General features: G+C 48.4%; 7 protein-coding genes across 8 annotated transcripts; 4 read left to right on the forward strand and 3 right to left on the reverse strand.

Moving 5' to 3' along the window:
- FOXG_09947 (uncharacterized protein) lies at positions 1-1,792 on the forward strand. Of its 2 annotated transcripts, XM_018389178.1 has the most exons (11): positions 1-23; positions 71-106; positions 154-247; positions 294-316; positions 366-384; positions 432-554; positions 607-629; positions 678-715; positions 770-907; positions 963-1,385; positions 1,432-1,792. In XM_018389178.1, exons 1-11 carry the CDS (start codon positions 9-11, stop codon positions 1,475-1,477), a joined length of 978 nt encoding a protein of 325 aa, XP_018247393.1. In that variant the 5' UTR covers positions 1-8; the 3' UTR covers positions 1,478-1,792. The 2 variants fall into 2 exon arrangements, with proteins under 2 accessions (XP_018247393.1, XP_018247394.1); XM_018389179.1 differs by having other exon boundaries at positions 154-316.
- A 263-nt stretch (positions 1,793-2,055) lies between these two features.
- FOXG_09948 (uncharacterized protein) lies at positions 2,056-4,048 on the forward strand. The gene is made up of 4 exons (XM_018389180.1): positions 2,056-2,329; positions 2,377-2,444; positions 2,490-3,194; positions 3,245-4,048. The coding sequence occupies exons 1-4, from the start codon at positions 2,156-2,158 to the stop codon at positions 3,897-3,899; spliced, it is 1,602 nt and encodes a 533-aa protein (XP_018247395.1). The 5' UTR covers positions 2,056-2,155; the 3' UTR covers positions 3,900-4,048.
- Positions 4,049-4,443: 395 nt separating this feature from the next.
- Positions 4,444-6,902, forward strand: FOXG_09949 (uncharacterized protein). The gene is made up of 8 exons (XM_018389181.1): positions 4,444-4,556; positions 4,604-4,632; positions 4,679-4,753; positions 4,810-4,885; positions 4,938-5,602; positions 5,650-5,811; positions 5,872-6,420; positions 6,468-6,902. Exons 1-8 carry the CDS (start codon positions 4,455-4,457, stop codon positions 6,676-6,678), a joined length of 1,869 nt encoding a protein of 622 aa, XP_018247396.1. The 5' UTR covers positions 4,444-4,454; the 3' UTR covers positions 6,679-6,902.
- Positions 6,903-6,947: 45 nt separating this feature from the next.
- On the forward strand, positions 6,948-8,541 carry FOXG_09950 (threonine aldolase; the record flags this gene model as incomplete). The annotated part of the gene is made up of 4 exons (XM_018389182.1): positions 6,948-6,987; positions 7,177-7,316; positions 7,384-7,714; positions 7,788-8,541. 4 exons carry the CDS (start codon positions 6,948-6,950, stop codon positions 8,489-8,491), a joined length of 1,215 nt encoding a protein of 404 aa, XP_018247397.1. The 3' UTR covers positions 8,492-8,541.
- Positions 8,542-9,024: 483 nt separating this feature from the next.
- On the reverse strand, positions 9,025-10,870 carry FOXG_09951 (AAT family amino acid transporter; the record flags this gene model as incomplete). The annotated part of the gene is made up of 4 exons (XM_018389183.1): positions 9,025-9,224; positions 9,306-9,656; positions 9,705-10,645; positions 10,755-10,870. The coding sequence occupies 4 exons, from the start codon at positions 10,868-10,870 to the stop codon at positions 9,025-9,027; spliced, it is 1,608 nt and encodes a 535-aa protein (XP_018247398.1).
- A 345-nt stretch (positions 10,871-11,215) lies between these two features.
- Positions 11,216-12,541, reverse strand: FOXG_09952 (uncharacterized protein). Its single transcript, XM_018389184.1, has 5 exons — positions 12,126-12,541; positions 12,018-12,077; positions 11,950-11,968; positions 11,811-11,902; positions 11,216-11,753 (listed from the first exon to the last, which is right to left on the reverse strand). Exons 1-5 carry the CDS (start codon positions 12,327-12,329, stop codon positions 11,511-11,513), a joined length of 618 nt encoding a protein of 205 aa, XP_018247399.1. The 5' UTR covers positions 12,330-12,541; the 3' UTR covers positions 11,216-11,510.
- Positions 12,542-13,769: 1,228 nt separating this feature from the next.
- On the reverse strand, positions 13,770-15,099 carry FOXG_09953 (uncharacterized protein). Its single transcript, XM_018389185.1, has 5 exons — positions 14,693-15,099; positions 14,582-14,641; positions 14,514-14,532; positions 14,367-14,458; positions 13,770-14,316 (listed from the first exon to the last, which is right to left on the reverse strand). Exons 1-5 carry the CDS (start codon positions 14,906-14,908, stop codon positions 14,029-14,031), a joined length of 675 nt encoding a protein of 224 aa, XP_018247400.1. The 5' UTR covers positions 14,909-15,099; the 3' UTR covers positions 13,770-14,028.
- Positions 15,100-15,308: the final 209 nt, after the last annotated feature.

The raw sequence follows: 15,308 nt of genomic DNA on the forward strand, positions 1-15,308 counted from the left end.
CTGCCAGCATGTCAGAACGAATTGTAATAAGAAACTCCGTTTGTTCAGGCACTTGCTAATTGAATGGCAGGCGGTAGATCTAGATTACGACTCTGCTATCGAAATAGTAAGTCCATCCCGACCCCACCAAGGTCAAGGTTCTCACAAAAAAAGCCACTCGATGACTCGTTAAATTTATCACTTCGATCCAGCCTGCTCCATTTCGCACAAGAAAATGGGCGGACTTACCACAGGTTAAGTGAAGGGAGTGAGAATAATCCTCGGTTCAAATTGACTCTGGCTGATGGAAACAGAGTATGCCTACCCAAATGACGATGTGAGCTCATCATGAAACAAACTGAGTGCTTGGTCTAACCGCATTGGAGATCGAAAACGATAGACTCGGTAGGAAGAGACCTCGAGATATGCTAGATAACACTGACAACGAGTAGATTTGCAAGATGGCATGTATATCATTACGCTTGACGGGAAGAGGGCATTGAATCCAGGAGCCGCTACTGCCAAACGAGTTTTAGATATGGGTACCGGAACAGGGATCTGGGCATTGGAATTTGGTGTGTTTTTTGATGAAGACTTTTTAATGGAACTTGGCTAACTAGATCCTAGCTGAGGAACACCCAGCTGCCGAAGTATGCCACTTACAACCCTCTATTGACTAGCCTAATCTCTGAGAATAGGTGATCGGCGTTGATCTGAGTCCTATCCAACCTCCTTTGTTGGTCCAAACTCACCTTGACTCTTAGTAGTATCTTCCTAACGTTTGTTACAGCGTACCACCGAACTGCAGTTTCGAGATCGACGACCTTGAGAAAGAGTGGACATGGACGACACCATTTGACTTTATTTTCTCCCGCATGATGACAGGAAGCTTCTCCGACCCAGAAACGATAGCAAAAAAGGCATTTAAGTAAGCTTGCTGATAGAAGATATCAACCCACGGACATTCTAGTAACGCACGGTAGTGGTCTGAACCCCGGTGGCTGGTATGAGATCCAGGATATCCAACTCCCCGTCTTCTGCGACGATGGGACTCTCGACCCCAAAACCTCTCCACTGATGAAGTGGCAAGAATGCCTTATCGAAGGCTCTCGTAGACTTGGTCGGCCACTTGGCGAGTCTGACAAGTATAAAGCCATCGTCAAGAAAGTCGGCTTTCATAATGTCGTGGAAACTAGTTACAAATGGCCTACCAACAGCTGGCCCAAAGACCCAAAACTCAAGGAACTTGGGAAATGGAACCTCATCAACTTCGAATCAGGACTTGAGGGCGTAAGTCTGGCTTTGTTCACCAGGGTCCTCGGTTGGTCAAAGGATGAAGTGATATCTCTTTGTGCGGATGTGAGGAATGAATTGAGGAATCCGAAGGTGCATGGGTACTGGAAGATGTAAGTTGCCCTCGTCAATATGTCGTTCCTATACTGACAGCAGAAGCTATGTGGTCTATGGCCAGAAGCCGGAGAAGGAGGCAGCTTGGTAGAAGGAAAATTAGTCCGAGCTTGTGCAGTGTCGACTACACGATAGCCAATGCCTTTTCTATTTGGCGTGTAGGATAGTGGGGCCTCTGCTTTTTATTCAGTCCAAAGGTCCAGGTCAATTGACTTGTCTTGTCACGCTGAAAAACATGTTACGTGGAAGACGAGCAAGGAGTCTGTTCCATGAGACCATCTCAATGTCGCCATCTCTCAGACTACGCTAGAACCCAGGATCATGGGCTGACCACAAAGGGTTTCGAAGCCATTCCGCCTAAGTTTAATTCCTGTCACGAGCAAAAACACAACATATGACTGGTCTGACATAACTGGCTCGTTTCCAAGATGCTGTACCCGAACCAATCGGTACCACCAAAACTTACCCCAGGTTTACCTCGGGGCAACCGGAGCCGGAGTGGATAGCAGTCTAACCCAATCCTCGCCCCGACAAAAGGTCAGAACACCATCTCGCCCCGCCAACTAATCCCAACACGCACAGAATGAGGGGGAACCAGCCCTGCAAATCCGGGGACGACGTCGGACGGGCGCTACATGCCGTCTGGGGTCCAAAGTCCGGTCTAACATGAATATGCATGCAACTTGACTTATATAAAGACCCATTGAGCTTGGCCCTTTGATCGACAGTCTTCATTCTTGGCTCAAGTCTCCACTGATTCTTTGACAATATGGACTACAAAGCTGATGAGAAGGTCGCTGTTGACCATGGTGATGAGATTCATGACGCTCATGTCGCGGTTCAGCTTGCGCATGATGTTGAGAATCAGAAGCTGTCGCCATGGACGCCTCGTATGTTCAGGTTGTACTTCATCCTGGCTTGCGCATACCTCTGCGGTTGCTTGGTGAGTGTTCCACGAGAGGACAATGAGCTGGTTGCTAACTTGGGAAGAACGGATATGACGGTAGTCTTCTCGGTGGTATCAACGGTATGAAGGCATACCAACGCTACTTCAACATGTATGTGAAACCACCAAGAAAAAGCACTTGAACTAACAATCACAGGTCTTCTGAGGGCTCTACGACCGGTATCATCTTTGCGATGTACAACATCGGTTCCATTGCCGCCGTGTTCTTCACCGCTCCCGTAAACGATTTCTTCGGCCGACGATGGGGCATGTTCACCGGCGCCATCATAGTCATCATCGGAACATGTGTCCAAGCTACATCCACCGGACGAGGTCAATTCCTCGGCGGTCGCTTCATCCTCGGCTTCGGTGTCAGCTTCTGCTGTGTCTCCGCCCCTTGCTACGTTAGCGAGATGGCGCATCCCAACTGGCGAGGCACCATTACTGGTCTGTACAACTGTACCTGGTACATCGGTAGCATCATCGCTAGTTGGGTCGTCTACGGCTGCAGTTACGTCGATGGTGACATTGCCTGGAGAATTCCCATTTGGTGCCAGATGATTACCTCTGGTATCGTTGCGCTTGGCGTTCTGTGGCTGCCTGAGTCTCCACGATGGCTCATCGCTCAGGACAGAGTTGAGGATGCTGTCCAAGTTCTTGCCACGTACCATGGTGAGGGTGATGAGAACCATCCGATGGTTGTGTTGCAGATTAAGGAGATGTCGAACCAAATTGCTGCTGATGCTACTGATAAGTCTTGGTGGGATTATCGTGGACTCTGGAACACCCATAGTGCGCGACGCCGACTTATTGGTGTCTTGGGAATGGCTGTCTTTGGACAAGTCAGTGGAAACAGTTTGAGGTACGTCACAAGTTCTTCTACAGCTCTAACATTTCTCTAACCATGCCTAGCTCTTATTATCTCCCCGTCATGCTGAAGCAAGCCGGCATCACCAACGAAAAGAAGGTCTTGGCTCTGAACGGCATCAACCCTGTGCTCTGCTTCTTCGGTGCCATTCTCGGAGCGCGTCTCACTGATGTTGTCGGTCGCCGACCTCTTCTGATCTACTCAATCATCTTCTGCTCATGCTGTTTCGCCGTCATCACCGGCACCAGCAAGCTCTCTCTCGACCAACCCGACAACGCCTCCGCTGCCAACGCCACTGTTGCCATGATCTTCATCTTCGGTATCGTCTTCTCTTTCGGTTGGACTCCTCTACAGTCAGCATACATCGCTGAATGCTTGTCCACCGACATTCGAGCCAAGGGTACTGCCGTCGGTAACCTTGCTAGTTCAATCGCCTCGACCATTATCCAGTACAGCAGTGGCCCCGCTTTCCAGGACATCGGTTACTACTTCTACCTTGTGTTTGTCTTTTGGGATCTGTTTGAAGCTGTCTTTATCTACTTTTTCTTCCCCGAGACGAAGGATCGTACTCTTGAGGAATTGTCCGAGGTGTTTGAGGCACCCAACCCTGTGAAGAAGAGTCTTCAGAAGAGGGATGCTCAGACTGTCATGAACACTCTGAATGTGACGGGAGATGCGAAGCTTGCGGGAGAGGTTTGATCTGGTCAACCCCAATTGCCTCGTCAAGTTTTAGGTAGCCATACTGAAGATAACTCCATCGCAATCAATATGATGCATAATGCACTATTACTCCACAAATCTTTTCTTCGCAACGTGATACTTTGACCATGATTAGCTCCAAAGCAGTGACCAACCAGAAAGATGTCCCGACTTCAGTGTTTCAGACTCAATTGGTTCGCGACAATTTCGTATCGCATGCCAATTGAGTTCCCATTAAACTTGTCTGCCGATCGCCAAACCCTCGGCCTCACTTCCCGATCTGCATACCACGTCGCAGCGAGCAATGGCACCTCATGACCTTGATTTCCACCCCAGTATTTCCAAGGTCTCATGCCCATCAAGCTTTTGCACCAACCTCGCAGATCAAGGAAGTGACCAATCGGTCAAGGTCAGAAAAGCTGGGGTAACTAACCCATTCTCCGAATGAATTCCCGCACCAATCACAAGCTTCAATTGACCTCGGACCGAGCATCCCCGTGATCCATCAGATGATTCACAAACTCCTCCCTCATTATCTCCTCTTTCCCCACGTTCATGTCGGCCCGTACCGGAGCGAATTGCTGCTCAGTTCCCAGCGCAATGGATCAAGCAAATGATGAATGGCCTGCGAGGAAGAGGTTGAGGACGTCGCATGCAGTGAGTTTGCAATCATGTCTCATGTTGCATGTGCTGACCGACATTAGTGCGATGCTTGTCGTACCCGCAAGACAAGGTTGGGTGATCTACCAGAAACTTGACAGCTTGGCTGATAGCGATAGATGCGATGGAAACAATCCTTGCGCAACATGTGCGTCGATCGGCCATGATTGCACCTATGGGTCTGAAGCCAACTCGTAAGCCTCACTCTTCAATCTACTGCTCTGCTCCAGCATAGTAACACCGGCTGCAGGAGGAGCAAGAACGATCTGATCCTAGAAAGCGTTCTGCGGGTCGAGAAAACCCTACATGAGTTAAGATCTGCCATCGTAAGCCATAAGCATACCTTCTAGATTAATTGTCCAGCCTTGACCATTGTAGCCGGCCGGTGTCCAACTTGCCAACTCACCTCAAACAAATCGCACCAACTCATTCTCGGGTTCCTCGCCAGATCTGAATCTTCGTCGGCAGAGTCATGCGATTCAAACACCGACCAGTCAAGACCAACGTGAGAATGTCAACAACTTTGAGAATGCGGTCTTGGACTCTATGCATACTTCGACAACTGAGTCGATACTCCAATGGCCTCACTTTGATGTCTTTCCACTGCTTCGACATGATGGAGACTCGATCTTCTATCTTGAACAGGCACGACCACCGCTAGCAGTTGCATCAAACCCCATGTATCCATACGTTGACGCGGAAGACATAACCTCGATGTTGGAGGCGTTCGAACGAAACATCAACTTCTGGTACCCTTCTATGTCACAAGAACAACTGGGCAATTTACGTGCGACACTTCAAACCGGAATGCCTTCAGAGGATACAGTTCACTCTTGTCTTTGTTTACTCACCTTGGCTTTAGGATGTGCAAGTCAAGCTGCCGAAGACCTTCGTTTTACAGCTGAGCCCGATGCAGCAGAGAAAGACAGAAGACTTCGGAAGCGGAAGCTGGGTGACATCTATTTCCAACTGGCTCTAAAGAAGCTCCACGTTGCCCATCTGCAAGTTGACTCTGGAAGCACCCAGTGCCTCTTCTTCACAGCGTAAGATGACACTGGTGTTCCGAATTTTACCCTTTCTAACGTGCCAGTCTTTACTTCGCCTCTTTGGTCCGGCCACTTCAGGCTTGGGAGTATCTCAGTGCTACAGCGACGAGATGCATGTTGCTTCTTTCCTATCCACCCGACACGCATGACGACGAAGCTGAAGAACGCATCAGAAGGATATTCTGGTCATGCTACATTCTAGAAAGGTAAACCATCATTTCGTACGTAATAATGTCAAAATGACAGCTAACTGATACCTGTCTAAGTGACTATATGGCTGAACTCTCAGCATGTCCCCCGTCAGGAATCGCTCGCGTCGAGTCTTCTATCCCACTACCAAGCACATATCACACGCACCCGTCCGAAATTGTAGAAGAGGAATCATCTCTCTACTTCTTGGCCTGTATCAGTATGCGACGCCTCCTCAACAGAGTCCATCAACTACTCTACGCAAAGGACACGGGCGCCGCATTCGATCACACTCGCTTTCCACGCATCGTTGCCGAACTACAGCGACAGCTCGATGACTGGCGTGAAGTATTACCAGCCTCATTCTCTTTCAGCATAGATACGGAAGAGGCAGCAACAGCGGCTGGTGGATTCCTTCGACAACGATATCTGACCTGCAAGGGCGTGATTTACCGACCCTATCTGATGTGGATGCTAAGCAGTAGCTACGCTGAGACGAGGGTGCCTCCAATACCAGATGCTATGCAAAATTGCAAGCTATGCCTGGACGCTTGCTTGCTGCATGCGTTAGACCTAAGAGGATTCCCGCAAACAGTTCTGATTGACACGTGGATATGCTCACTTTCGTAAGTTGACGATCGTTTCCGACCTACATCACACTGACAAGGAGCAGAATGTCTGGAGCCATGCTGATCATCCTCGCTGCATCACACGTACCGGCTCTCAAAGAGTTCATTGGCTCACGAGCCACACTTGTAGGAAGCCATCTTGAGAAGTTGTTCCGAAACTGGCGTGAGGTCTCATTCGGAGGAGACTCGCCAAGTGTTGACCGAAGTATGTGGCTTATACAACAAGCAGATAGTTATATAAGGGACTGCTATTGAAGGTGCTCATAGTATTGGCTGTTACATAAATAATAATCAGGATTATAAAAAGGGTTAAACCTGGTTAGCGGCCCTGGCTATGTCTCCAGCCGACTGCCACCGAGAATCGGAGCATGGTTCACGAATCGACTCAAGTCGTGGGTTTCTACTCGACGAATAGGCAATTGCTCTCCGGGAAAGATTCGCCGGATTTTGTGGCGTTCCGTGGGTGCTGCAACGGCCGGCTCCAAAGTTAATTTCGCTCCGCGGAAAACTGGCACGGAGCTAATATGGCAGCGTGGTCCTCACCACTAGAAGAGTCAAAGCGAAGTATAAGACAAGCAGATTTGTTTAATAATTGAAAGTTTCACTCTAACACTATCATATAAGGGCCCTTCTTCCGCCTCTACTGCCTTACCACACCACGTCTGCCCTATCAACTGCAATGGCTATCAACGGGTACACAGAAACTGAGAGCTGTCTGGCCGTCAGGCTCTCCAAGCCCATATCTGCTGACAGTCAGTCAGTCAGTCAACGGCCTGGTCAGGGAACCTCCTATTACCACTCGGATTCATGAAAAGATACAGGCTGCGAAAGCAAAGGCATCTCGCGACTTCAGATCTGATGTTGTTACTGTTCCTGTTGAGGAAATAATGGAGGTATGTAACCTTGCCCTCTTGATCGCCCCGCCCCTCCCCCAGCTCTGCTAACGCGTTACTCTATCAGGCCATTCTTGCGGCCTCGGTCAACGATGACATTTACGATGCCGAGGGCAATCCGTCTGTCAAGGCCCTCGAGGCGAAGATGGTTGAGCTGACTGGCATGGAAGCGGCGCTGTGGGCGGTTTCAGGCACTCAAGGAAACCAGATCTGCCTTCGCACCCACCTCATGCAACTTCCCCACAGTGTTCTCTGTGATTATCGAGCCCATATTCAGTACTGGGAGTCTGGAGCCCTGCCGGCCATCTCTCAAGCCACAGTTACTACGGTCCACCCGAAGAATGGCATCCATCTTACACTCGAAGATGTGAAGGCTAACATGATCGCGGACGGAAACAGTGAGTAAACACCAAAGAGAGATTCCTCTTTACATGTTGCTCGACGCTGTGAAGTTTACTGACCTGGGTCCAGTCCACTTTCCTCCGACCCGAGTTGTCTCGCTAGAGAGCACCTTGAGCGGCACCGTTCTCCTTCTAGCAGAGGCACGAGCTATTGCAGATTACGTTCGTTCATTTCCAGTTTCCGAGGGCTCACGACCTGTTGCCATGCATCTCGACGCGGCCCGAGTAATCTATAGTGTGGTTGCTGAGGGCGTCAGCCTGAAGGACTATGCTGCATGCTTTGATAGCATGTCTATCTGCCTAGCTAAGGGTATCGGTGCCCCTATGGGGAGCGTTATTGTAGGAAGTAAGCGCTTCATCGAGAGATGTAAGCATTACCGCAAGATTCTTGGCGGTGGTACCCGACAGCCCGGCATCATGGCCGCTGCAGCTTTGTCTGCATTTGAGTATACAGTGCCCAAGTTTCCAGCCATACATGCATTGGCAAAGAGAGCTGGCAGTCAACTCGAGGACACAGGATACAGGCTAGTGCTGCCTGCGCAAAGCAACATGGTGGTACTAGATCTGGCTGGCATGGATATTCCTGGTGCTGCTTTTGTTCAGTACTGCGCCGATGCGGCAGTCGCTGTCTTCCCTAACGGGCGTTTAGTGTTCCACCATCAAACCTCAGAGGAGGCCGTTGCCGATCTGGTCAACGCATTGAAGAGGCTACTCCAGGCCAAGAAGGATGGTAAAGCTCTGAACAACGAGACAGTGCAGGGAGGCTGTTTGTGAAAGCCAACGTCAAAGGAACGATAGAAGACATAGCAATAAATCCTTCCTGCGTACTTGTGATGTTCTCCTCCCACAATTGCACTCACGGCTGAATCTGGGTAGAAACTCGAAGTGAGAGAATGCGAAGTAAACTAATCCTAAGTTTGAGAGACGACCTACTTCAATAATCGTCTTGAAGTTTAGAATCTTTTGTGCCATCAGCGTGTCTCTCAGCGGGAATCTGCGGCTAATAAACTGTACTCAGCTACGCCGACGTACTCATTGTAGCCAAGGTCAACAAAAGCCAAGCCACAGGGAATAAAAGGAAGGCTGTCTACGTAAAACAGGAACTTTTGGCGATGATGGATACATTTTACATAAGGACAGAGTATATTCAATTGTGAAACCTTGGAAAAAGCTTCCGAGTGGACCAAGAGTACGACTCTCTGGTTTAAGTAGCGCAAGAGCGCTTATGATCAAGATGAATATTCTTTGTTTGATCTTACATTCCGGCCTTGGGCATAAGAGTGGCGAACCTTTCCTAGAGCAAAGTCCTATGCTAGCCAAAACCAGAAGCGCTCGAGAGCGTTACGTGGCTTTGGATCCTCCCAGATCTCCTCCAGTGCATCGATGGCGTCTTTGCCACTTGTTATATCAGCTTCATTTGACGGGATCCATTTCGTCTTCTTGATCAACTTCCATGCAATAAAAAGGACGGCGAAGATGAGAGTGTTGACGTACGCCGCGAAGAAGTCTGGAAATAGTTGTTAGTGCTGTAGTTGGATAGAGTCTGAATAACACGCAAAAGAGTTGATTGGGCGAGAATAAAGCTTACCGCTGATGTTCCATCTTCCTGACATGAACACGCTGAAACCGTTGAAAATGATCAACATTGAGAAGTAGATGAGAGCGGCCCAAGCTGCCCAAGGTTGGAAATAGCTTTTCAGGTGGAGAGTGTCGCGATCAACTCCTTGCGCCTTTAAGGCAGCATGAAAACGGATGTATGCCAAGCATACACAGGACCAGGTGAACAGTGATGAAATAGTAACGAGGTTTTGAAACCACTGGAATGCTTGAGCAGCACCGCCATCCTTTTGGACTGAAAGATAGGTCAGAAGGCCCATTGCGCTGGTAACCAGGACAGCAATCCAGGGTACTCCTTGTTTGTTGCACTTGAGGAAGAAGGCTGGAGCTTGTTTATTCACAGCCAATGCGTACAAATAACGGGATCCACTGTAAATAAAGGCATTGGCAGATGATGAAGCCGACGAAAGGATAACAGCATTAATGATAGACGGAAGGACTGAGATGCCGACGTTCTGGACTCCGATCACCCAGGGTGAGGCTGCGGCATTAGAAGTACCGCTTGCCTGGGCTGATAATAGGCGAGGATCGTTGGAAGCAACTAAAATACCCACTGCAAGGGCACCAAGAACGTAGAAGAAGATAATGCGCCAGAAGATGCGACGGACAGCTTTAGGGATGTTCTTGCGAGGGTTCTCAGCTTCACCGGCAGCAACAGCAACCATTTCCACGCCACCAAAGGAAAAGGCAGCGTTAATCAATGTGGTAAAAAAGCCCAAGAAGCGACCAAGATCACCCTCAGCAAGATATTCCTTCATCGGCCCTGGATTCTTCCAGTAGGTGAAGCCTAGCCGGCGACTCTGGGGGTTACCTCCAAGCATAACGATGAACGTCATGATTAGAAGGCCCACAATTGTGATGACCTTGATCGAGGCGAAACAGAACTCTGCCTCGCCATAAATAGAGACGGCGAAGATATTGAGTAGTACCACGACAACGAGGATGATAGTAATCCAAACAGCCACGTTGACGCCCTCAGCCCCTTTCCAGTATCCGATTATGAGGGAAGCAGCTGATAATTCTGCACAGAGGGTGATCGCTGCTGAGTACCATACATTCCAACCAACCGCGAATCCCAAGGCTCCATCCACATACCTGGCACAGAACTGGGGAAGGGCGCCAGGCAAAGGGAGCCAAGTCGCCATTTCACCAAGGCTCATCATCATGACAAAGATGAAGATTCCGGTTATGGTGTAACCAAGAAGGAGCGAGAGCGGGCCGGCCTTTGTCAATGCACTGCCGATACCAAGAAATAGCCCCGTGCCAATGGAGCCTCCGATGGCGATGAACTGAATGTGGCGAGACTTTAACCTATGTAATCGTCTCGTTAGCAGTGAAGCAAGATGTTATAGGCACGCGAGGGCGTGTTTGAACCAGACAAACATGCAGAACAGCCGTAAGTTTGGGAGATGCGGCATACCCTCTATTCAGTTCACCATGCTGGTGCAATAACTCTCCTTGAGTAAGTGGATGCTCCGTCTCAGAATGGCATCCCTCATTCTTTTCACCCTCCTCGATATTGATGTCTGTGGTCATATTGATATCGAATTGCCTTGCCAAAAGATCTCCATATGGAGAATCTGGGGAATCTGGGGAACCTGGAGAACCTGGGGAAATATAGCTTATTATTTCTTAGGCAGACTTGACGGGACGCCCCGCCACCGTCTTGTACATTTACTTCGCCGGTGTTTGCCGCGGAAATGGTAGCGCTCGTGTTCGCCGCGGAGTCCTAATAGACTGCACTACACCTAAGACACTTACTGACGTAGCTTAACGGTATCCTGCCTAGCCTGAATTTAAGTATAGAGAGGCCCCATTTCGTGGACATTCACCAAGTGTATTGAGGCATGTGGCTTGCACAACAGGCAAGTAGTTACACAAGGGGTTTCTTTTGACATGAGTTTGCATGCATTACAAAAGCCATTGTCATCTTGTACAAAGGAGGTGCGAGTGATGGCACAATTGGTTAGGTAAAAGCTCTACGTGGAGCTTTCGATGTAAATCTGACTCTGCTATATCACAGAAGCGAAGGGAAATATTCATCCGTCTACCTTCCGAACACGCCGTGTATCAATCAAAGCTCCTATGCTTCAAACCAAACGGATCTTAAGAGGGGTGTGTGGGTAAACGCTGGTGGCCTGCGTGCTTAACATGTCCACCCATGCTCTTGATCAGCTTAGTTAATGTCACCCTTGCCTCCCGAGTCACAATGCTTGAAGCTGACTTCCGGTCCACAGTAAGCCTTGTGGTCAAAGTTGCTCGCCGGTCCAATGAGGAGGTATCCGTGCCAAGTTCCACCATGGGTTAGTTCCAAACACTGGGTGCCGCAGATCTTGTGCCCATGGTTCTTGATGTGATGCTCGATTGCACCTGCAATGGTTTCCTGTTCAGCAGTCGTGTCACAGTGTCTACCAGTAGACTGCGGTTTCCTTTGTCAGCATCTCCTGCTATAATGTAGAACAAGAGGTTCACATACGCGATAGCGGTAGAAAAGGTTGCTGTTCGGACCAGCATGTCCAGTAAAGGTGGAACGGGTCTTGACGTTTGATGCATGTTTAATGGCAGCGCCTGAGCGCCATGTTAGCTCAAAATCTACTTAGTTATCTCACACTTACTGATCTGGAGAATTCCGTCCTAAGAAGGGATGTTATAGGCCTGTCGATATGACCGAGGGGTTTCTTACCTTGATAGCACCTCCGATGATAACGCAATGAGAGGTAATAGTGATGATTCTCTCGCAAACCTTTAGAGATATCAGAACTGTAAACAATACACCATGAGATAAACTTACCGTAACGTGTCTGCGCTTCTCGAGGGCAGAGTCCTCAGACTCAAAGTCCTCAAGGTGGTACAGCGCCAGAGAATCCGGCATCTTAACGGCCTCATTAACAGCCTCGGTCTCGTTAACGGCCTCGGTCACCTCTGTGGTAGGCATAGAGTAAATAAACAAAGGCAAGGACATTAAGACGAAGAAGTTCATAAGGGCGGGTTTCATCTTTACTGAGGTAGGCTACGAGATTCGCTGCGAGAAGGACAATGGGAAGAATGTATCCTGCTGATGCTTGAACAATTTGATCGAGGAAATGAGGGTCGAGTTGAGGTTCTGGAGTCATTACTATGATTGAACGTGAGGCCTTGGAAGGGTATCGGTCTTTTATAGGTCTTTGATGGGAATTTCGAAGGATTTGGTGATATGACGAGAGCAGATGTTGAATGTCAGAAGATTCGATGGGTGAGGGTATCTTCGGCGTGGAAGTGAGCATGCCGCTTATCCGACCCATGTGAAATGCTATTGGTTCTACAAGAGGCACAGGAACTTACGAGAATTTTGCATGCGCAGAACCAACACACTTGAACTAAAACCAACAGCGGCTCTATATATGAGGAAGATGCATGCAACTCGGAAGAACGGCATCACCCGCAACAATAAGCGCCACGGTCTCACACACAATATGCTGGCGGATCCGAGCTTTCCACGCGGACTTTAGTGACAGATAGCTGAATCCTCTGGGATGAATTACTGGTTTTTAGCTAACTCTTTGTAATACCAGCATAGAGCCCTACAAGTATTAGAGCTCTTGTGGATTCCTCTTTCTTTGTATCGCCTTCGAAACATCCATTGTCAAGACTGTGAATTGAGCTATTTGTAGAACTCTGCGAAATGGATTCTCGGACCTTTCTATTTACCGAAAAGCATCAGTCGAAGGATTTTATCCTTGTACTTCTCATATAATTATCTTCATCAAGAGTCATGATATGTTGGCTGCAAGCACAATCCTTCGTCTTCTGCGTCTTTCAGTTGGTCATTGAACGACGTTTGATCTTCGATTTGTGCCGAATTGCCGCCTGAATAATGATATCGATGATCAGATCTGTCGACAATCCAGAAGAAGTTGCAGTCCATATCGCCTCCTGTTACTACTTTGATGAAACGACGCGCCTGGTCCTAAGGAATCCCCGAGGGCTCCTTGTTCTTGCAGAAACTGGTGCTTGTGAAAGAAGGATATGGTCGGCACTGTGCAGGATGGATCAGACTTCCTGCCGTGTTGGTTGCATTATCAAGACAAAGATTCAGCTGTTCAAGGAAATTCCAATCGTCTGCGAGTTACGTTCTAAACCCCAAGACAGTCTCCCTGGCACCGAATTCAATCATATCCAAGTCAATGAAGAGCTTCCACAAACCCATCAAACTCGCAGTAGTTACATCCACCGTCAATTTGGACTACGAGAGAAGAGAAAACATAAGTGGCTTAGAATAAGCTTTTTCCCTCGGCGTCTAGCTAAGGATGTCTAAATACAACCCTAAACTAAATAAGCTCATTCTGCCAAGGTAGTTCTCCTGAACTTTGTAAGCTACGATGCCATTGGTGCTAAATTCATACAATCCTCTGAGGATGCAACGACTTGATGTTTCTGCGACGCAACTGCGCTGTGACAAGATTCAAGTACCAGCTAAGTACAATAACCACCACGTCCGGTATGCATGTCATTTGCGGCAGTTATCATTCTCTTGGTTATAATTGATTATATAATTGCAACTACTTGACTTCTTGCTGCCTATAAGGTTAAATTGACTTCCCGTAATTGCTATCCTGGCCTTTTACTCTTTTCACGGTTGATGGCCCATCGAAATATGTTATAGGTTACCTGCAGAATCACTGCTCGACTCATCATCTTCAACTAAACTCATTTCTCTATAGCTCACGGTCAGCTTGCTGTTCTTTCTCCTTCTCCGCTTCCTCTAAACTTTCCAAATCCCACATCATGGATACCGGAGTAACAATAAGCTTTGGCCCGCACTCTATTTCGTAGTCAAAGCCCTTGGTCGGTCCAATGAGGAGGTGACCATTCCAAACGCCAATGTCAGTCAGGTCCAGGCATTCGGTGGTACGAAGTGTTACCCCTTCCTTTTTAATACGGCTTTCGATTGCCCGTTCAATCTCGATCTGTTCGATGACGGTATCGCAGTGGCCATCATCAGTCTGTTCTACTTTAGCTATCTGACGTGAGGTTAGATGAGAGATGTACCAACCTCATACTGATAGTAGAGCTCGTTATTTGGACCGGCGTGTCCACTAAAGCGTCCGCATTCTGTTAAACCGACGGCATGCTTGATTTCGAAAGCTAAATATTCAGTTCATATCCGTATTTAAGTCATGGATCGTCTGCTTGAACTCACTCCAGCGAAGCCATATTATCTTCGATGGATACATTAGAACTCTTCTCACATTCAAGAGACTGCTTTACCTTTAATCCCTCCTTCAACTCATGTGATGGCGCAATCGCATCCCATGCACGTCCATATATCTAGAAATCAGCCATGGCTCAGTAAATAAATAGGAACTTGGTATTACTCACAGATCTGCGTTTCTCGGGCCGTTGTTCTTCCACGTTGTTTTTCGTCTCTCCGTGTTGAAGCTGTTCCAGTGCATGAAGCAACTCAAGATACATCTCCTGGTTCACCGCACTTGGTCGGGGACCATTAGCCGAACCTGTCGCCTCTAAGATAGGCTCCAAGCAAATAGAGGTTGGCAAAGACGTTAAGGCCAGTAAGGTCATAAGCTTTGGATGCATCTTTGTTGATGTAGGTAATCAGATTCGTGACTATGAGAAGGAGAGGCACGATATACCCGGCTGCTGCCCGGTTGAATCTGTCGATCGTGCCGGAGTCAAAGGAAATGTTTGGTGACATCACAATACGCCGGGTGGTATTCTAAGGATTTGTGGCTGGGTTAGCGGTATTTGTTGATAAAAGCTGAAGAAATGGGCGAAAGCTACTGGTGATATGACATGTGCAGACGAGGCTATGCCAGGCGATACGTGCCGGATATCCGGTAGTGGAGACGCTTTTGGCTGAAAACACGTTGTCACTTACGAGTTTCATGAACATTCAGAACCAACATGCTCGAAAAGAAACAATCGATTGGTCGATAGTGCAGTATCTCTCCATCTCGGAAGTTCGGCAACTCTAATG

This window comes from Fusarium oxysporum, chromosome 11 (genome assembly GCF_000149955.1).
Source record: "Fusarium oxysporum f. sp. lycopersici 4287 chromosome 11, whole genome shotgun sequence".
Taxonomy (NCBI): domain Eukaryota; kingdom Fungi; phylum Ascomycota; class Sordariomycetes; order Hypocreales; family Nectriaceae; genus Fusarium; species Fusarium oxysporum.

Coding starts and splice junctions, on each gene's coding strand:
- FOXG_09948 (XM_018389180.1), top strand. CDS start 2,156: ATGGACTACAAAGCTGATGAGAAGGTCGCTGTTGACCATGGTGATGAG. Junction 2,330..2,376: donor CATACCTCTGCGGTTGCTTG/GTGAGTGTTCCA, acceptor TAACTTGGGAAG/AACGGATATGACGGTAGTCT. Junction 3,195..3,244: donor GTCAGTGGAAACAGTTTGAG/GTACGTCACAAG, acceptor AACCATGCCTAG/CTCTTATTATCTCCCCGTCA.
- FOXG_09947 (XM_018389178.1), top strand. Junction 107..153: donor ACGACTCTGCTATCGAAATA/GTAAGTCCATCC, acceptor TCACAAAAAAAG/CCACTCGATGACTCGTTAAA. Junction 248..293: donor CCACAGGTTAAGTGAAGGGA/GTGAGAATAATC, acceptor TGATGGAAACAG/AGTATGCCTACCCAAATGAC.
- FOXG_09952 (XM_018389184.1), bottom strand. CDS start 12,329: ATGAAACCCGCCCTTATGAACTTCTTCGTCTTAATGTCCTTGCCTTTG. Junction 12,078..12,125: donor AGAAGCGCAGACACGTTACG/GTAAGTTTATCT, acceptor ATATCTCTAAAG/GTTTGCGAGAGAATCATCAC. Junction 11,754..11,810: donor ACCTTTTCTACCGCTATCGC/GTATGTGAACCT, acceptor AGGAAACCGCAG/TCTACTGGTAGACACTGTGA.
- FOXG_09953 (XM_018389185.1), bottom strand. CDS start 14,908: ATGCATCCAAAGCTTATGACCTTACTGGCCTTAACGTCTTTGCCAACC. Junction 14,642..14,692: donor GGCCCGAGAAACGCAGATCT/GTGAGTAATACC, acceptor GCTGATTTCTAG/ATATATGGACGTGCATGGGA. Junction 14,317..14,366: donor AGCTCTACTATCAGTATGAG/GTTGGTACATCT, acceptor AAAGTAGAACAG/ACTGATGATGGCCACTGCGA.
- FOXG_09949 (XM_018389181.1), top strand. CDS start 4,455: ATGTCGGCCCGTACCGGAGCGAATTGCTGCTCAGTTCCCAGCGCAATG. Junction 4,633..4,678: donor TGTCGTACCCGCAAGACAAG/GTTGGGTGATCT, acceptor TGATAGCGATAG/ATGCGATGGAAACAATCCTT. Junction 4,886..4,937: donor ATGAGTTAAGATCTGCCATC/GTAAGCCATAAG, acceptor TGACCATTGTAG/CCGGCCGGTGTCCAACTTGC.